This window comes from Helianthus annuus, chromosome 13, assembly GCF_002127325.2.
Source record: "Helianthus annuus cultivar XRQ/B chromosome 13, HanXRQr2.0-SUNRISE, whole genome shotgun sequence".
In the NCBI taxonomy this organism is placed as follows: Eukaryota; Viridiplantae; Streptophyta; class Magnoliopsida; order Asterales; family Asteraceae; genus Helianthus; species Helianthus annuus.
Window position 1 is genome coordinate 35832248 of NC_035445.2, and position 22411 is coordinate 35854658.

Sequence of the window (22411 nt, forward strand, 5' to 3'; positions counted from 1 at the left end):
CATACATACATACATACATACATACATACATACATACATACATACATACATACATACATACATACATATATACGAATATACATTCCTGTTAGTAATATACCTAACTCATACATGCCTAATCATAAACGTACCTACATAAACTTACACATGCCTCTATACTTATCTCGCTCAATTTCATGCTTGCGCACACGCTTATTGCAGCTCATGAACACTTTACAATGAGTTAGATTACATTTTGGGGCACCCTATGGGCTACAGGACTGATTTGGACGAATTCTGCACATCATACTGAACTGGCAGCTGATGCACGGCCATGCGTCCAGTCGCACGACCGTGCAGTGGCAACTGATGCATGGCCATGCGTCCAACCGCACGACCATGCAGTTCCTACGACGTTGGGGGCACTGGCAGTGCACTAGCTAGTGCAATGATTTTCTCGAAATCGCACGACCATGCAGCCAAGCGCACGACCATGCGGCCAAGCGCACGACCATGCGGCCAAGCGCATGACCATGCGCATTTCGCTGCAGATCCGTTTCAATGTCCGAAAACGCTAAAACTTGCGTAACTTTTGAACCGTTTACCCGTTTAACCTCCCGTTTCTTCCCACATGCTTGTAAATTCACATTCTACCATATGAACTTAAAATCCTACCTCCAGATTAAGGAAATTCTTAACTTACATGCATTCGACTTATTACTATTTCCTAACTATTTGACCCGTTCGCGCTTTTACCAACATAATCTGATTATTTGACCCCAATGCCATATGAACTTAATCATTCTACTTTCGACTATCATGAAAAGTTAAATTCTCGGTTGCCTTGCATCCTTTTAACCCATTTTCGCTCAAAGGCTTATTTTGACCCGTTATGGGTATTTGCGCATTAAATGGTCTATGACATACAAAACTCTATACTTTGCTTTTATACCTGACCGAGACATTACTCTAATCAAATAGTTCGTTTCCAAACGACTTTTAAGGTCATTTGGCCGAAATACCCATCAAGGGCGTTTTTGTCAATTTAGCCCTATCCTTAACAACAAAGGACTTCCTTGCCTAAGTAACCAATCCTACTACTTAGCTACAATTCTTAATCACACATACCTCACTCGGATCAAAGCTAAGATCCGTTTAATGCTTCATTGCTACCATACAATTTCATTCCTTTTTGACCTCAAATATCATACTAATTAGTTTGCACATAACTTTACATAAACAACTAAGAAGTAATTATAGAAATTACTTACCTTGTGCACCCGTGTTCGTAACCGCTTCCTTGCCTCATCTTGACCCGTTAGCCTTCCATGCTTGGTCCATGCTAGTGTGGTTCCTATTCTTTCATGTCGTCATGTCATAATAATGTTAGCATTCATACTCATTCATATTAATACACATTTTTCAACTCTTATCTACATAGACTTTTACTAACACGCACACGACATGACTTGTCAACCACATTGTTCAATATTTTCAAAATCCAAATTCGTTATCACACATAACACATAATGTACAAGCTCCTAATGCATAAACTTGACTCACTCATACATTCAACCCGAATCCTTATACAAGTTCCATTTTGAGCACATTCTTCAAGTTAGTAACTACTAATCATATCATTATCCTATTCTCATTCGCATATATCACGCCATTTCATACAATCTCACATCTTAACTTCATTTAGACATTTCATCATACACTTGGTGTGCGTACAACTTCCTAAGCACATAGCACAAGTAGTTTAAGCATGTTCTTCCCAAATTCATCTCTTGAACTAATTTATTCAAGCAATATCACATTGTCATCAATTCTACATCATGTTATCATCAAAACCTACCACATATCCTATGAATCAACATAATTATCAACATACACATTTCATCATGACTATTCTCATACTCATTAACATAGGTTTCATTCCAATTTTACTATGACAACCGAAATTTAGCCATGATTCTACTTAAACATGATAGCAATAGTAAACTTTCATTCTAATTTGGATCAAACTCACATATTCATCAACACCCACTTCATGGGTGTTCATCAAAACTAGAAATTAAGGCATACCTTGGCTAAAGCTTGCTTAGATAACCACTTTTAGGGCTCATGCAGGTTTGAATTCAACCCAATTCGCATCCAATTTGTTGATTAGGGCTCATGAGGGGTTTCCCCTTTTCTTTCTCCTCTCTGGTCGAACACACACACACATACACGTCCAGGTGTGTGTGTTGTTTTTTTTTTTTTTTTTTTTTTTATATTAACTCTTTCCATTTATTCAAAACCACCCCCTCATGTTTGACACTTACTCATAATTAACCCACTTTCATGTCCTTGTTTGTTTTGACTAAGCATTTAACTAGGTTCAATATCCTAGTTACTACATTCTATTTTATTAGACATGGGGCCTTACTAACAAATTTAATAATTCGGTTTTGGGGCGTTACAAATCTCCCCTCCTTAAAAGAGGTTTCGTCCCCGAAACCTTTCTCATTTCTATTAGACACTAATAGCGCTAGCTTCCAACCCATTTCTTAGCTATTGGTTCATTCATCATTCTAATACCCATATATATCATGTGCATTATATATCTTTTTGTTTACCACAACATTCTTATTATTTTCGTCAACTACACAATCCTTATTTCGAAATCTATACATACCCATATATGTCTAACTTTGACTGGTACCTTATCATGATAGGTAACTACCCGTCCTTGTTTCATAAATCATTCATATAACTGACTTATTCCTAATAAGCTCTTACTGTCCATACTATACTTTCACATAACATTCTCATTTCCATGACCGTTTGCAACAGGTCAATATTCATATTTACACAAACTTGTACTAACACTTTCATTCATATGATCCGTTTATGACGGGTCTAATACCTTCATTTCATTTCTTAAAATCACATTCTATTCGTATATCCTATTACGTTTAGTTCTTGTTTTGTTATCGCCACAAAACTATTAAGCCGTAGTCACCTTTACATATTTTAGCTACCCGCTTGACATCATTTATATTTCTATAGTTACTTGTATCATACGTACCTTTACGTTACCTTCAAATTACCCCATTCATCTGACATTACAACTACCCTTAATTCTTACATTACTTATTCTACTTAATTAAACATGTCATGCAATTTCATACATTGTTGACTTTTGAGAAAGTCCATCATCTTACCTACATACTTTCATCATATGATCATGTACTCATCTAAACCTAGTCGGCCACATCAATGATACATTTTACATTTCATAATCATGGTGGAAGGCACACATGCACACAAGTACATGATCAACTAATTACATATATGCATATGTATCACCAGTTCGACTCATACTAACATATATGAAATACTATAATTGACAATCATATTTAAAAACTAGAAATTTGACATAATCTCAACACCATTCCTTACTAGTAAGTCCATATTTCTCATGCTTTACCTTCAACTTACCTCAATTTCATTCCATACTACAACGATCCGTAAATCAGATCTGTCCACATTCTTCACGAGTACTAGTCATACCAGGCTAGATTCCATTCATCCATGTAATGTGCCTCCATTCGAACGCATCCTTTCACCAATTTTGTTGGTTTCATCACATCAAAGATTCTAACATTATCATCAAGAAATTTAACAGTTAGTACTTTTCATTTCTCACACGAAACTTCTTCATTTTAGTTAATTAATTCGCCAAACTTCATAATTTGATCTTTCAAGGCCAACTAACATTTCTTATTTATCGTATATGCTTCGAGGTATACATTCGTACTTCTTTCCATTCATGCTTACTTGCAAAATCATTCATTACGTTATTTTGGTACTCATGACCAAGCTTACCCTTCTCATTCATACTTAAATCATTGTCCGGGTAGTAACCCGCCTTACATTATAACTCCTACGAATCGATTACTAACACATTTACACATAATGGGTTGTAAAACTTCTTTCTTTCATCTTAAAACTTAGGTTTGTGTGTGTCCATTACAGTCATTTTCTTGTTCATTTACTTCGCATTATTCATAGAACTCGTTTGACATAACTGCGGTCAATTATTGACACAATTCTGATGTGGGTAAATTTTATATTTTATATGTTTTAAACCCATCTTGCGGATTCAAATGTAACATCCATACCCTTTTGCTACTTCTATATTTTGAATCCCTCTAGCGAACCTTCTAACCTACCATTCATACGTTTTCTTCCTTCTACGATTTGAATCCATCTCGCAGATTCAAGTATATCATTTCTGCATTTCATTCCTTGAATCCGTCTTGCGGGTTCATACATTCCATTCATATCTTTCATTCCTTACACGTGTTGACTCCGTCTCGCGGATCCAACAGATCATTCATACTTCATTCCTGAAAGTCTTACATTTCCTTTCATCTCCCCCCCACGTCCACCTACTACCTAATTCTAACGGACATACCTGTGACAATTATCACGGTCTCACGAACGTCATACGTTTCTTATGTACTGGCCAGGTACACAATCCACATACTAGTTTCGTGCCTTCGCGTAATCGCCACCTTATGTCCGCAGAATTAAGTTTCGGCACGTGTAACATTTTCAAAACTTCCTTACTCTGTCATTATTATATTTCATTTGAAATTTTCTTTTACTTGCTTAAACATACCATTTCATGCACCAATAAGTTAAATCTACGTACCTCGGTCAATATGTCATATTATATACCTTGGTGCCATTTGCTAGACCGCATTTACAATTCATCCTTTCCATGCAATCATGCTGACCTTACACATAACATACTGTTAGTTATCTTCGAACACATACTTAAGCACATACTTACCTTGGCTTCTGCCCCTAGATCTTGATCGAGTCTTAGATTGTACGGGTTCTTAGTCACGAGAGCACACCGGTTTGAGTTCAAGCATTTACCTCCTCCTACTTGATTCTCTCAAACCAGGGCTCTGATACCAACTTGTAACACCCTAACACGCTTTAACTGAAAAGACGCAGCGGAAATTCGTACCATGAAAATTTCTTTCGTTAAAAACGTTTTGACCTACTTGCAAGTTCATTATAAAATACCTTCTTACAATATATGCATCTTTTGAACTCATTTACAAAACAAAATCATAACTTATAACTATCATTTTACATATCAAGCATTCCCGTACAATCTATCTTGTGACTCGGTCATTGATCGCTACTCCTCATGGTGATAATCTATGATTCGTACATCCTGCACCCACCACAATATTCACAACATTAGTATACATTAAATTCAAGCGAGATTTCTTATTCATGTAACCTCGTTACGTTCTATCCCCATTTACTTTCCAACACGACATCCTTCTAGAATCATTAACTCCATTCGGGTGTCTAATCCTTGACGAAACTTTAATATAGTACCTGCACTACATACATTCTCGAGGCACACTGTTAATAATATCAATACATATGTGTATCGAAACCACGTATGGAATACATACCTGACTGTGTACATACATTCCTACTCACTTAACAATCATACGTACATAACTACGTATAAACTACCTTCTCGCATACTTACGTACATACATAACTACATACAACATACATACTCACATACATACATACATACATACATACATACATACATACATACATACATATATACGAATATACATTCCTGTTAGTAATATACCTAACTCATACATGCCTAATCATAAACGTACCTACATAAACTTACACATGCCTCTATACTTATCTCGCTCAATTTCATGCTTGCGCACACGCTTATTGCAGCTCATGAACACTTTACAATGAGTTAGATTACATTTTGGGGCACCCTATGGGCTACGGGACTGATTTGGACGAATTCTGCACATCATACTGAACTGGCAGCTGATGCACGGCCATGCGTCCAGTCGCACGACCGTGCAGTGGCAACTGATGCATGGCCATGCGTCCAACCGCACGACCATGCAGTTCCTACGACGTTGGGGGCACTGGCAGTGCACTAGCTAGTGCAATGATTTTCTCGAAATCGCACGACCATGCAGCCAAGCGCACGACCATGCGGCCAAGCGCACGACCATGCGGCCAAGCGCATGACCATGCGCATTTCGCTGCAGATCCGTTTCAATGTCCGAAAACGCTAAAACTTGCGTAACTTTTGAACCGTTTACCCGTTTAACCTCCCGTTTCTTCCCACATGCTTGTAAATTCACATTCTACCATATGAACTTAAAATCCTACCTCCGGATTAAGGAAATTCTTAACTTACATGCATTCGACTTATTACTATTTCCTAACTATTTGACCCGTTCGCGCTTTTACCAACATAATCTGATTATTTGACCCCAATGCCATATGAACTTAATCATTCTACTTTCGACTATCATGAAAAGTTAAATTCTCGGTTGCCTTGCATCCTTTTAACCCATTTTCGCTCAAAGGCTTATTTTGACCCGTTATGGGTATTTGCGCATTAAATGGTCTATGACATACAAAACTCTATACTTTGCTTTTATACCTGACCGAGACATTACTCTAATCAAATAGTTCGTTTCCAAACGACTTTTAAGGTCATTTGGCCGAAATACCCATCAAGGGCGTTTTTGTCAATTTAGCCCTATCCTTAACAACAAAGGACTTCCTTGCCTAAGTAACCAATCCTACTACTTAGCTACAATTCTTAATCACACATACCTCACTCGGATCAAAGCTAAGATCCGTTTAATGCTTCATTGCTACCATACAATTTCATTCCTTTTTGACCTCAAATATCATACTAATTAGTTTGCACATAACTTTACATAAACAACTAAGAAGTAATTATAGAAATTACTTACCTTGTGCACCCGTGTTCGTAACCGCTTCCTTGCCTCATCTTGACCCGTTAGCCTTCCATGCTTGGTCCATGCTAGTGTGGTTCCTATTCTTTCATGTCGTCATGTCATAATAATGTTAGCATTCATACTCATTCATATTAATACACATTTTTCAACTCTTATCTACATAGACTTTTACTAACACGCACACGACATGACTTGTCAACCACATTGTTCAATATTTTCAAAATCCAAATTCGTTATCACACATAACACATAATGTACAAGCTCCTAATGCATAAACTTGACTCACTCATACATTCAACCCGAATCCTTATACAAGTTCCATTTTGAGCACATTCTTCAAGTTAGTAACTACTAATCATATCATTATCCTATTCTCATTCGCATATATCACGCCATTTCATACAATCTCACATCTTAACTTCATTTAGACATTTCATCATACACTTGGTGTGCGTACAACTTCCTAAGCACATAGCACAAGTAGTTTAAGCATGTTCTTCCCAAATTCATCTCTTGAACTAATTTATTCAAGCAATATCACATTGTCATCAATTCTACATCATGTTATCATCAAAACCTACCACATATCCTATGAATCAACATAATTATCAACATACACATTTCATCATGACTATTCTCATACTCATTAACATAGGTTTCATTCCAATTTTACTATGACAACCGAAATTTAGCCATGATTCTACTTAAACATGATAGCAATAGTAAACTTTCATTCTAATTTGGATCAAACTCACATATTCATCAACACCCACTTCATGGGTGTTCATCAAAACTAGAAATTAAGGCATACCTTGGCTAAAGCTTGCTTAGATAACCACTTTTAGGGCTCATGCAGGTTTGAATTCAACCCAATTCGCATCCAATTTGTTGATTAGGGCTCATGAGGGGTTTCCCCTTTTCTTTCTCCTCTCTGGTCGAACACACACACACATACACGTCCAGGTGTGTGTGTTTTTTTTTTTTTTTTATATTAACTCTTTCCATTTATTCAAAACCACCCCCTCATGTTTGACACTTACTCATAATTAACCCACTTTCATGTCCTTGTTTGTTTTGACTAAGCATTTAACTAGGTTCAATATCCTAGTTACTACATTCTATTTTATTAGACATGGGGCCTTACTAACAAATTTAATAATTCGGTTTTGGGGCGTTACAATATACCACGCTTGAGAGTTTGATTTCTTGATCCTTGATCTCGACTGCTTTCTCAACGAAGCGTAGTTTGTTGCTGATCACGAGTTCCTATAAAGGACAACGAATGTTTCATCTGACAGACACTTCTTTGGACTAGGCACGTGAAAGACGTTGTGTACCGCATTCAGCTCAGACAGGTTTAGTCTGTAAGCAACCCTACCGATCCTCTCGGTAATTTTGAATGGTCAGATGTATCGTGGATTAAGCTTGCCTCATTTACCAAAACGAACTGCACCCTTCCAGGGTGTGAGTTTAAGTAGAACCCAGTCTCCGACTAGGAATTCTAGAGGTTTCCTACGCCTATCCGCGTAGCCTTTCTGACGGTCTAGAGCTGCCGCCATGCGTTGTCTATTCTGGGCAATCCTACCCGTTGTGTCAAGTGCAAGTTCTGGGCCGGTAATTTGGCTTCCGCCCAACACAGAGGTGACAGGTATCTGCGTCCATGCAATGCCTCAAATGGTGTTGCCTGAATGCTAGTGTGGTAGCAGTTGTTGGAAGAGAATTCTACAAAAGAGAAGTGTCACTCGTATCCAAGGATGATAACACATGTTCTCAGCATGCCTTTGAGTGTCCGGATGATGCGTTTGGCCTGACCATCAGTTTGCGGGCAATAAACGGTGCTCATGCCTAACCGTGAGTCAAAAGTCTTTTGTGCACAGCCTTGCAGCGAATCGGATTCAAAACGTAGGTTTCGATCAAAAGTGATAGAAGTTGGCACTCCGTGCCCCACAGCTACTTCTATTAAGTAGATGGCTGTAGGTTCGAAAACTTATTGGTTTCTTTGGTTGCGTGTCGTTACTAGCAGACATTTCACCAATGCCTTGGATAGGATAAAATAAGATAGAAGCACCTCATAGAATATCTTTCAATTGCTAGAGTTGCGGATTATTGTGCACCTTCCTAATGTCAGGTGATACTCTTTCGGGTCAAAATCGTGAGGGGTTTCGTGTACGGTCGAGAAAAGCGGGCTTTTGCGACGTTAAAGGTTGTGCGTTGAAAACTTAGCGCAAGGCGGTTTGCGTTGTAGAAGTACCAGGGTAGAGCCTAGGAGTCGTCCTGATTCCCACTGGTTTTCGAAATAGGTTCAGACGTCGTCGAAAGAAACAATTGTAGGATGGAATAAATTCGAGTGTCGTAACTAGGTGTTGATCGTATCGAGTTCGAAGAATAGTGCTTGCGATACCCGTTAGGGGTATCCTTGGCTCGTCGCTCCAACGAGTATCATTCGTAGGAAGTAGTTCATTCAAACAGAGATTTGTGCAGAGTAGAGTAGGATAAGGATCATGGAATCCATGAATCATAATCAGGAGTAGCGAGATAATGCAAGAAGGGTAGTCATAACTGTTGCGTTCAACTTGAGACAAAACATGAAGGCTTTGGGATCGGCAATAGGGATTTATCTGACGTCAACGGGGTAGCTGGTCGTACAAAAGTTGTATGTAGTTAGAAGAACGTCGCTTGTCGATAAGGTGTGTTACGTCGATGTGGTTAACACAATAAGAAACGGCTAGAGAGGGATGGTCGTCGTGCGGGTCTGTAGGTTTAAGAGTCTACTAAGACGTCTTGCAGGATGTGATTCCTCAAATCGGTAAGAGACCAAGTTCGAGTGGATTGTTCTAAGTTGCAAATGAGTTTGGAGTAGCGTTTGCATCATCGAGGGGTTCGATGTGAACTGGGAAAACGGTCTTCGAGAAAGCACAATAGAAGTAGTACATTGCTGAATTTCAAGAGCTAAAAAGTTTGTCGGCTAAAGGTCGAGTTTGTTGAATTCACCAAACTAAAGAGAGATCTGGTTAAGGTTTCTATACGAAGAAACATGGATGTCGGGATAAAAAAGGATAGAAACGGGGATACCATCTGAGCAATAAACGCGGATTCGTACGAAAGCTGGCAGAAGGATTCACAGAATCAGAAAAGTCATCAAAGAATAAAGGATCTGGCAAATAAAAGATAAGGTAAGCATCTAGGTCACCGTACTCGTCGGTGGGTTGACTGGCTCGTGTCTTCGTCTTGCCACGCTTTCAAATACGCCGGCTTGTAAGAAAGATATCACTTTGCTGGGTTTTGGGGCGTGCTAAGGTGTAAGGTTCAACTTGAATAAGGATTAACCATGTAACGAGGAATTAGGGGGAAATAACTTCATGGTCGATGGAAAGGCGATACGACTGCTGGACGTGCAAACAGAAGCCTGAAAAGTGTAGACTAACCAGAATGCTTCAAGAATCCAGGTGATCGATCGTTTGAGGGAACAAGTCTCACTACTTAAGTCGAGAGGGAAATACGCAAGTAAAAAGGATGTGAATGACGTCGTCGTTCCTTCTAACATCACATGATATAAGAATGGCTCCCTTTTGTCGATTCGTTCTCGTAACTTCTCTATGTGGTCCATAGCAGACCTTTCCTGAGCAGGTTTATCGAGTAAACGTCCTTCGCGTCGATTTGCAGTCCAAGGATAATATCAGGAAATACGTGGACGAGGGCTTGGAATAACTGGTTCCTTGCCCTTAGTGTATCGTGGTTTCGAAACAGGTTTAGGAGGACTCGCTCCTGTTTAGCACGTAACACGCTAGCCTAGCCTCCGTATGATCCATTGTTGTTTAATACTAAATATACGCATACGTACTAACATATATATGCTAATTAAACACATACACACATGTGTGTTCACACACATAAGTTATGCACAAGTAAATGCTGATAGCATACCATTACCAGGTGAGCATCTGAGGCTGACGAACCTTGCAATCCGGATTGTGGTGTCGTTGTGTTTTCCACTAAAGAACGGTTATAGTCTGGTTTTCATATAAAAATATTTTATTTCCCAACCAAAAATATTTTATACTTAAAACCTAGTTCGCTATAACTAATGGCTCTGATACCAATCTGTCACAACCTCAAAATCCACACGCGGAGTATTACCGCGAGGCGTGTGATGACCAGGATCTTAGCCACAAATAATTTTGAACGGATTAGTTATTGTTTTAATCATTAGCATAATTAGTGACCTAATTTAAATTTTTCAAAACATAGTTTAAGTTCACAGCGGAAAGGGGAAGAAAACGCATCATAATTGAAAACCACAAGTTTGTTATCGTGTTACTTACGATCCACGCACTCCATCCGATTGCAACGTCCGTCCAGAGTTGTATCGAGCAACCTTCAAAGCATGCAGTAGAGTGTCAACATAACGTTGGCGAGTTCACATGTTGTCCAGTTTTTAATTTCCAAAAAGTTGTTTAACCAGTTAATTTATCCGTTTATACATGCCATGGGGAGCTACCCCATAAGTAAGCGACTAAACTGTTTTTCCAACACCGAATACTAGGTGACCGTACGTTTCCGCAGTGCCCCGTTTGTCAATGTTCTATCGTCATTGACGGTTTGCCAGAGTACATTAGTTCACGACCGATCCTCTACAGGCACAGTGTGAGGTTGGTAAGACCTAAATAGCGCTATCAACTAATAACCCGTTCGCCTGGCCCCGGCGACTAATCGGTATTAAGTAATAGGGACTTGAGTGATAGAGTTTCGATTAGTGTTACTCGTTGCATTCCGTATAAACAGTAATTAACTAAGTGTCCCATTTAAGGGGAGAAAAGTAGGTTTGTGTCCCTCACAGGGGATAGTGTTGTTACCCGTATCCCACACAAGGAGATAGAAATACCGCATCGCGCACAAGGAGATAGTAAGCAATTCCAAACCAGGAAAAGTTGTTTCGTTTCGTTTCCCAACCACCGGGAACGCATGCTTTAAGTAAAAAGTAGTGAACTCACCTTTGCTTTGCTCGGTAGTCAATTTACTTGTGTTACGTTGGTCAACCATACCCTATTATGGTTATTAAATATTTACTAGGTTCGTATGCAAGTAGTGTCACGTAGTCACGTATAGTCCTACACGTATCTAACACATAGCATGTATGTCATACTAGCATATACGGCATCAGGCCTATCCTAGGATATGATCAAATTAAACAGTAACAGTTAAGCAACTACAGTGGCACACAGTTCATAACCTCAGTTTACGCGGCCCAATAACTAAACAAAGGAGTCCAGTCGAAACCCTGTGGTCTCGACTCGAGAGCAAGAGGTCTCGAGTCGCAACCATGAGTTCCTGAGTCGAAATCAGATGGTCTCGGGTTGGGCATAATCGAGTCACAACCTCTGGGGTCTCGAATCAGGTCTCGAGTCAGGATTATAAGGTCTCGAGTCGTAACCAAGCTGGTCTCGACTCCTGGAGCGTGTTGTCTGGTTTCGAGTTGTAAATCAATGGTTTCGAGTCGCAACCATAAGGTCTCGATTCGCAACTATGCAAATGTTTCTAGAATCCTCCGAATGGTACTATCCAATCAAATTTCATTAACATGTATTGTCCAATCAGATTTTTATTAACATGTTCCATATGCCGTACACTCCTAAATTCAGATCAAACCAACATATTTCAAATATTTGCATACCATTCAAACTGTTCTTCACTAGTGTTTTCAATATTCATCAAAACAGATTCGACTTACGATAACGCATCATCTATCACGGTTTTACTAGCACAATAGCAACATTCATTTTACACATAAAAACCCCTAAACAATCATCAGTATTAAGAACAAATCCCATCTTTATGACTTTCAATCCTGGATACAAGCTCATTTAACATCAATAGATCGGCGAATAACCTTCTGTTGGTCCCTCGGATGGGATCTTCTTCTTCGGAAACTAAGTTTAATCAGATATGATTAATGCGCGGAATTCATGTAATCACACAACAGATATACGAGAACAAATTCTACTCTAAATCACAGTCTGATCTTCTATTGATAGAATATGAAAATGTACAGGCTCCTTAGAGAGTTTAGACGGACATTAGTTTGCTAGAAAGTGAAAGTGTCAAAGGTTCCAAATGAGCTGATCGAGCAGCTATATATAGGAACAGTCAGGATAGAGTGAGTGTTGGCCGATCGGCTGGGCTAGCCGATCGGCTGACCTGCTGTTCGATCGAACATGCTATTCGATCGGTTGGCCTGTTCGATCGGCTGGGCTAGCCGATCAGTTAGCATGGTCAACAAAAGTCAGCACTTAACAAAATAACGCGCCATATCCTGACTTGCTTTACAAACATACAAACAAACATAAACTATTCACAAATATTTTGAACGGATTAGTTATTGTTATAATCATTAGCATAATTAGTGACCTAATTTAAATTTTTCAAAACATAGTTTAAGTTCACAGCGGAAAGGGGAAGAAAACACATCATAATTGAAAACCACAAGTTTGTTATCGTGTTACTTACGATCCACGCACTCCATCCGATTGCAACGTCCGTCCAGAGTTGTATCGAGCAACCTTCAAAGCATGCAGTAGAGTGTCAACATAACGTTGGCGAGTTCACATGTTGTCCAGTTTTTAATTTCCAAAAACTTGTTTCACCAGTTAATTTATCCGTTTATACATGCCATGGGGAGCTACCCCATAAGTAAGCGACTAAACTGTTTTTCCAACACCGAATACTAGGTGACCGTACGTTTCCGCAGTGCCCCGTTTGTCAATGTTCCATCGTCATTGACGGTTTGCCAGAGTACATTAGTTCACGACCGATCCTCTACAGGCACAGTGTGAGGTTGGTAAGACCTAAATAGCGCTATCAACTAATAACCCGTTCGCCTGGCCCCGGCGACTAATCGGTATTAAGTAATAGGGACTTGAGTGATAGAGTTTCGATTAGTGTTGCTCGTTGCATTCCGTATAAACAGTAATTAACTAAGAGTCCCATTTAAGGGGAGAAAAGTAGGTTTGTATCCCTCACAGGGGATAGTGTTGTTACCCGTATCCCACACAAGGAGATAGAAATACCGCATCGCGCACAAGGAGATAGTAAGCAATTCCAAACCAGGAAAAGTTGTTTCGTTCCGTTTCCCAACCACCGGGAACGCATGCTTTAAGTAAAAAGTAGTGAACTCACCTTTGCTTTGCTCGGTAGTCAATTTACTTGTGTTACGTTGGTCAACCATACCCTATTATGGTTATTAAATATTTACTAGGTTCGTATGCAAGTAGTGTCACGTAGTCACGTATAGTCCTACACGTATCTAACACATAGCATGTATGTCATACTAGCATATACGGCATCAGGCCTATCCTAGGATATGATCAAATTAAACAGTAACAGTTAAGCAACTACAGTGGCACACAGTTCAAAACCTCAGTTTACGCGGCCCAATAACTAAACAAAGGAGTCCAGTCGAAACCCTGTGGTCTCGACTCGAGAGCAAGAGGTCTCGAGTCGCAACCATGAGTTCCTGAGTCGAAATCAGATGGTCTCGGGTTGGGCATAATCGAGTCGCAACCTCTGGGGTCTCGAATCAGGTCTCGAGTCAGGATTATGAGGTCTCGAGTCGTAACCAAGCTGGTCTCGACTCCTTGAGCGTGTTGTCTGGTTTCGAGTTGTAAATCAATGGTTTCGAGTCGCAACCATAAGGTCTCGATTCGCAACTATGCAAATGTTTCTAGAATCCTCCAAATGGTACTATCCAATCAAATTTCATTAACATGTACTGTCCAATCAGATTTTTATTAACATGTTCCATATGCCGTACACTCCTAAATTCAGATCAAACCAACATATTTCAAATATTTGCATACCATTCAAACTGTTCTTCACTAGTGTTTTCAATATTCATCAAAACAGATTCGACTTACGATAACGCATCATCTATCACGGTTTTACTAGCACAATAGCAACATTCATTTTACACATAAAAACCCCTAAACAATCATCAGTATTAAGAACAAATCCCATCTTTATGACTTTCAATCCTGGATACAAGCTCATTTTCCATCAATAGATCGGCGAATAACCTTCTGTTGGTCCCTCGGATGGGATCTTCTTCTTCGGAAACTAAGTTTAATCAGATATGATTAATGCGCGGAATTCATGTAATCACACAACAGATATACGAGAACAAATTCTACTCTAAATCACAGTCTGATCTTCTATTGATAGAATATGAAAATGTACAGGCTCCTTAGAGAGTTCAGACGGACATTAGTTTGCTAGAAAGTGAAAGTGTCAAAGGTTCCAAATGAGCTGATCGAGCAGCTATATATAGGAACAGTCAGGATAGAGTGAGTGTTGGCCGATCGGCTGGGCTAGCCGATCAGCTAACCTACTGTTCGATCGAACATGCTATTCGATCGGTTGGCCTGTTCGATCGGTTGGGCTAGCCGATCAGTTAGCATGGTCAACAAAAGTCAGCACTTAACAAAATAACGCGCCATATCCTGACTTGCTTTACAAACATACAAACAAACATAAACTATTCACAAATATATAAAACATGACTACATGTTGATGGAAGCTACAGACGTTATTGTACTAACAGACTCCCCCTCGGATGTAGCTGTAGCTCCTTCCAGCATAGTCTTTAGTTCTTCCTGTTCCGTCTTCTTTCTCTGGCTTTCTGCCTCCTCTTCTCTTCTCTTTCTTCTAACATTCTTTGTCTCTTATGTCTGCCCTCAGTCATCCACCATTTCCTGTACTCTGGGTCACCATCACGCTTTCGATCCCATTTTGGAATCTTGTTCTCTTCAGATTCAATTGGCGTCTGATCTGTTGGTGGCACATACCCCATTTTTCGTCTTCCCAGCTCAGCAGCTCTCTTTGATGTCTCCTTTGATCTTTGACTTCGCTTGTACCTCTTCAAGAACTCATCAATTTCAATGTTTCTCCATTTGCTCTTCCAATATCTACCAGAATTGATGTCTTGAGCGAAGCAAACATCCACTATCGATTGATACTGCATTGCTTGAGCTTTGTCTCTCTTCTCATAAACAATCTTGTTAAGAAATAAACAATCAATGTCTTTTTTTTAGCAGTTAACAAGCCACATAGGATCCAATATAATGATTCTTCTAGATTCTCCGGTGGACTTGTCAAAAAGAGATATCACTGCCTCAGCCGTTGTTTCATTGTAAAATCAACCTTGAAATATATCATGAAAATCTTGCTCGATGGCTCTAAGAGGCGTATTCTTCAAACACTTGGGCAGCTTTACATCCAGAGTTATATCCTTTTCTCCGTTTTCCAAGATTCTTACAATCTGCTTCGGATACTGTGGTTTCTAATCAGGATAGCCATTCTTTGCTTGCAACTTGATGTAGTTCCACAAATCTTGATCATGTGAACGAACTTCAGGACCAAAGTAGAACTGTTTGATATTTTTAGTCTTTACCAATTCATCCACATCCCACCAAGGTAGAGAAGCAATATCAGATAAGAACTCAAAGTATTGAACTCCTTCTTCTCTCCTGATTGCATACACTTTCAGGTCTTCAAGATATCCCCATGATAAAATATCTCCCCATGGCAGATTTTTGCTGTGAGCAAAGTACTGGAGAGCTCTGAGCGTCTTTCTTTCCTTAGGCATATTCTTGAACCATTTCTTTCTTTCTTCTGCAGAAATTTCTCTTGGAATAGTTTCAGGAACACCTTCAGTAGAGATCTTTTCAACAATCATTCTTTTGATCTCATCCTCATTTCTGTCTTTGAACATCTCAGCAAATGAAGGAAACGTCTCATCAATCCCAGCATAATGAAAATCAATTTCATCTTCAATAATCACATCATCATAATGATCTGCTTCAAATGCATATCTAGGTTCGAAGTCTTTAGCTGGTGACTGAGGAATATCATCCTCAATATCAAACTTGAACTTTCCTTCTTCTAATCCCAACTCCTCTAACATTTCAGCTCTTGTTCTTCTTACCTCTACCTCTCCTTCTTGTGGAACATTCAGGTAAATAACAGTTGGGTTTGAGAGAAGTACCTGATCAGCATGTTGTTTTCCAGATAATGATGCTTCATTCTGTACGTCATCCTCTTGCTCATTGATCTCGTCATTCAATAGCTCTTCTATTCTTTCTTGAACAATTGGACCTTTGACTAATAACCCAGAAGCACCTTGATCATTGTCATCATCTCCTTTGTCATCTTTATCATTATCATCATCAGGCTTATCATCTATTTTATCATCAACATTATCTTCATCTTCCTCTTCTTCATTTCCAAACATCTCTTCATCAGAATCTTCATCAACTATCTCTCCACGAGCTATCTTTCTCTTTCTTTTCAGATTATAAAACTTTAGAAGTCGAGCCACTTCTTTTGCATTGTATGGCACAGGATAAGCATCACCAACCAGCACAAATTGTTGTGTCTTTCATTCTAGTAGCAATACTTCTCTTGCCTTTCTTTTTCTCTGAATAACCTCAACCCTTCTAAGAATATTATCAATATCAACAGGCTCAGAAGACTCACCAACAATCATGTAGTCTGGATCCTGAACTTCTTCAGTTTCAACCATTTCTTGTTCATCTTCAACTATTTCTTGTTCATGAACTTCTACAACTTCAACCATTTCAATATCATGTTGTGATGATGAACCACCAATATCAGGTTGACTTAATGATCCACCAGCTTCTTGAGTCTCATCAATTACACCTTTGTTCTTTTGAGAGGCTTCTTCAGCTAAACGTCTTTCACGTTCCAACCTTCTTTCGTTAGCTCTTCTCACTTCTATTTCTTCAAATGCAGCATGAATATTCATTTTCAGGTGACTTTCCATAACAGCACATAGCATCTGAAGTTGTTCATCTTTCATCACTTTATCAGCCTTCATGGCTTCCATCTCTAGCTTCATCGCCTTCATTTCATTTGAAGAAGCTTCACTAATTTCACTAAGAAGCTGATTTAAGGTTTGATTCACATCCTCCAGATTCTTTATCTTGACATTTAATGAAGAGATCTCTAGGGTCAATAATTCAAACATCATAGAATTATCATGAACATCATCCTTCATTTTGTTCATAGTTTCTTCTTGCTCTATCAACGCCTCTCTAATTTGATCATGAGCTTTCATCAATTTATCAACTTGTTTCTTCAGAATATCACATTCCAATTCTGTTTTAGCCTTTTCTTTTTCTAACTTGTTGACCTTCTGTAATAGCTCTTTAACTGCTTGATCATTGAACATGTCAAAGTCTTCTTCAGGCATATCTTCTATGTAAATTCCTGTTGCTTCTGGAAGACCTTCAAAAATGTAATCATGCTTTGGATCTTTAGGATGCGACTGTTAGTGCACTACGTCTATTGACTTCGTCTTGTATCATGTAATAGAATAGGATAGGATAGAATATCCAGTGCACGAGGTTCGAGAAACGAAAAGTGGTGGTTTAGCATGTAGGTCCGCTTATATGGACAGTGTCCATATAAGCGAACCACACAAATCACACAGGTCCGCTCTTAAGGTGTTCCTATGAGCGAACCTGCATCAAACACATAGGTCCGCTTATTTGGATGTCCACATAAGCGAACCAGCATCACTATATATAGGTGCACATGTTAGTTCATTTGGTACAGATCTGAACTTGTAACGAAGTGCTGCCAAATTGCTTCCAGGTTGTAAACTTTGTCAGATCAATAAAGGAAAGCATTATATTTAGTTTGAGCGTCTGATTCATCGATTCCGCCTTTAAATTAGATAAACGACTCTTCTGATCGACTCATTCACGGTCAACGTCGATCCTACAAGTGGTATCAGAGCACAGGAGGAAGAGTTTAGCTCAAATTGGATCTGTTTTCTGTCTTCTACACCTTCTTTTTCGATTTGAACAAGTTTCCACGGTTAAAATTGGATAAATTTTTCACAGAATGTGTATTAGTGGATAATAACAAACCCTTGAAAGTTTCATATCAAAATACGGCTTAAAAATGGTTAAAATCAGTTAAAAACGTAGCTCCGCTCGAACGGTCATCACAGGTGCGCTCGAAATAACCTGTTAAGTTCGCTTTTACGGACAGTTCGCTTATTTGGACAAGTAGATCCGCTCATAAGAACAAGTTAGGTCCGCTTATTCATACATTCTAGGTCCGCTTGAACAAACAAGTGCAAGTTTGCTCGAACGAACACTTATCAGGAGGTCTGCTTGAACAGCTCAACAAGGTTCACTTATCTGTCCAATAAGGGTTCGCTCTTTTGGTCAAAGTTGTTGGTCCGCTCTTTTGTCCAAGTTTGGATTTCGCTCATTAGTGAAATCTGATTTCGCCCAAGTATTTCCAGAATTTCAAGACATGGCTAATGATGATCATAATGCCTGGTGGCGAAGAGACAGTGCGAGATGGGAAATTAGAAAGTTGAATGAACCATTTCAAGAAGCACAAAGAGCCAAGAGATGGAATGAAGAGTTGGAGTGTTACATGGATCCACTGGGAAATCCAGTAGTTGATCCATCAAAAGTGGATTTTGATGTTGTAACCAATTTGTTTCCAAGTGAGGGAACTTTCAACACAAGAAGGCTTTCTGATAAAGAGTATTTGCCGGATTTGGAGAAAAAGATAAGAGAAGTTTGTTTAGCAAGTCTACCGAAGGTGGTAGAATTCAAGAAGAGAACAGATGAAAGGGTGAAAAAGATGGTTGAAGATTTGAAAAAGGAAGCCTTAGGAAAGGTTAAAGCTGATGCAGATAAAACTGAAAAGAGTTTGGAAGTTAAATCTGAAAAAAGATGAAGAAGTTTCAGAAGATATTTCAGAAAGAGCTCCAGTTTTTTATCATTCATGCTCATCTGATGAAGAGTGTGATGATGATAGCAAAAAGGCCGATAATGAACAGATTCTGGAGTCACGCTTGAGTTGTGAAAAGCTGAAATCTGAAAATGATAAACTGTTAAATGATTTGAACAGTTTATCATCAGAAAACAAAATTTTGAAAGAAACAGTTAAAAGTGAAAATGAAAAGGTTTCTAGGATCAAATTAGAAAATAAAGTTTTAAAAGAAAAAGAAATAGAATTTCAAGATCGAATAAGAGTTTTGGAAAATGAGAAGTCTGTTTTTGAAAATGTTAAAATTGAAAATGAAAAATTAATCAAGTCACATCTTGAAAGAATATCTCGGCTTGAAAACGAAGCTGAAAATTCAAGAAACAAGATTGGGGAACTTGAAAAGAAATTGAAAGGTTTTGTGACATCATCGGATAGTTTGAAGTTTCCATGTCCAAAACCAATCAATTCTGTTCCAATAAGTGACAATGTCACAAATTTTGACAAAGTCAAAATTGAAGATTGTGATGAAATATCTGATGATGAAAAAGAGAAGAAAAGAAAAATATTTTTAGATTTACAAGAAAATTTTCAAAAGACTGTTTTGCAATCTACTGAAGTAGGTGAATGCTCGAAGCAAAAAACCTGTTAAGAAGATTGCAGAACAGAAACAAAAAGATAAAAATTTGAAAAAGTCTAAAAATGAAAATAAAAGCTCATCAGATAAGTCATCCAATCGTTATGAAAAAACACAAAAATTTAAAAATGAAAACTCACAAAGTGTTGGTAATAAGTGGTGCAGGTTTGACCATAGTGCTCAAAAGACAAATCCAGCACTGAAGAGGAGAAATGAGTATAACCAAGCCAAACAATGTTATGATCTGAAGGTTTGGACTGATAGAAGTGAATGGTATGATAACAGAGTGTGCTACACCTGTGGTGTTAGAGGACACATTTCTGTTAACTGCTAGAATTGGAGGTTTGAATCGAGAAGATGCTATAATTGCCATATCAGAGGACACATTGCTAGATATTGCCCAAGGAGATCGATGGGAAGATCGAGGGTTGAATCTCAAAGAACGGCAAAGAAACCGGTCTACGTCAAGCCCAAAGAACAGAAGGTTCAAGAACCTAAAGTTCAGGAAGCAAAAGTAAAACTTTCTCAGGGGCAAAAAGACAGACTGCGAAAGAAGAGGAAGAAGGCCAGAGAGTATCTGGAGAGGATTTTGTCCTCAGGTTCTTCGGTTGGTAAGAATAAGAGTTCTGATGAATCGACTTCCTCGATTGCACAGTCAAGCAAGACGATTTCATCAGATACAAATTTGAGGACAAAAGAGAAAAAGGAGAAAAAGAAAAGTGTCGGCGATGAATCTGACAGATCAAAGTCAGACAAGCCACACTCAGGCAATGAATCTGATTCCACAAAATCAGAAGAGCCACAACTTGAGGTAAAAAAGGAAGAAACAATTCCTTTAATGAATGATAAGGATTTTCCACCATTACAAGCCGCGAACCAAAAATCAAAAGGTGTTGATACTGGAAAAATGTTTAATAGTAATGTTAAACATATTTTTAGTAAGATGGCTGATGGTAAGGAAAAAGGAGTAACAGAATTTTATGAAGAAAAGAAAAAATCTCAAAATACGCCTAAGACTGGTCAGGCTTGGGTGTCAAAATTGGTTGGTTAAAATTCTGACTTGCCGGAGCTTCCAGGTTGGTAAGCGAGAAGCATGTATCGCCATTTTTATTGAGAAATTCACAGGATGGTAACTGTGATATTTCGATCTACTAGTGGGTAATCAAGGACATTAATTTGTACCTGATTGTCTACAAGTGTTTGTGAAAATTGATCTTATATGGTTAAAATTACAAGATGATGATGCAAACCCCTAACCTTCAAATGGTTGGAAAGCAAACTATTTTTCTAGAAAAACCATTTTGATTAAAACAAACTTAAGTGTTTTGAAATCATAATTGGGAAATAGTTTGTTGTAAGGGGGAGTGTTGATTGAATATGCCGAAACCCTCACGGCTGAACAAACATGATTACTGTCACAGATTGAAAAACGGTTTTCTAACTGTCAAGATCAATGGGTTGTAAATCATGGGGGTACTTGATAGTAGATTTTTTTTTTGCAAATCAGAGCACTTTAAGCAGAAAATGGATGGCGAGACAAAGCTATCAGTATCGGTTTGTCAAATTTTCTTTAATGATTTTGCATTTTAGGGGGACAAAGATTGTCAGAAAATATAAAAACATTAGAAAATTTGAAAAATACAAAAACATGATAAAATTCAAAAATTTGAGTTTTGCGTAGAAAGAGGAAATGATAGTACATCAGTAGACAGTTTCAGTATGCTAAAGAAATGTAATGATTAAATAGTGTTAAACAGTCTCGGGATATAAACCTAAATTCAAATACTTTGCTTATTTCATGGGGAACACTACTTGGATATATAGGTAGCCCCTGAAATCTCGTTTGAAAGGTCTTGTATTCTGATATACTAGGTCTTTATACTCAGTGATATCTAGGGTATTATTCCGGGACTTCTGCTGTATGGAAGTACTGACCTAGTCCCGGAATAATACTTTCTGCAAATTCTTGAAACACAGCATCGCCCTCGGCAAGCTGATGAAACAATAAAATTGATAGTCGCTGTTGTTGTAACAAAAAGATCCTCTAAAGGGGACACACCAAAAGTTGAGCCGTCGTCTCTCTGCTGAACGGAAGTTCTGACCTGAGCTCTCACGGTTTCGCACCTAACCCCTTACAAATATCATCTGT

The 22411-nt window shown here is 38.6% G+C and overlaps 1 protein-coding gene across 1 annotated transcript; it reads right to left on the bottom strand.

Moving 5' to 3' along the window:
- Positions 1-17250: 17250 nt before the first annotated feature.
- On the bottom strand, positions 17251-18084 carry LOC110900924. The gene has a single exon (XM_022147781.1). The coding sequence runs from the start codon at positions 18082-18084 to the stop codon at positions 17251-17253; it is 834 nt and encodes a 277-aa protein (XP_022003473.1).
- Between the last annotated feature and the right edge of the window lie 4327 nt (positions 18085-22411).

What these genes read in the sequence shown, in the direction of transcription:
- LOC110900924 (XM_022147781.1), bottom strand. Translation starts at nt 18,084, where the DNA reads ATGCCTGAAGAAGACTTTGACATGTTCAATGATCAAGCAGTTAAAGAG.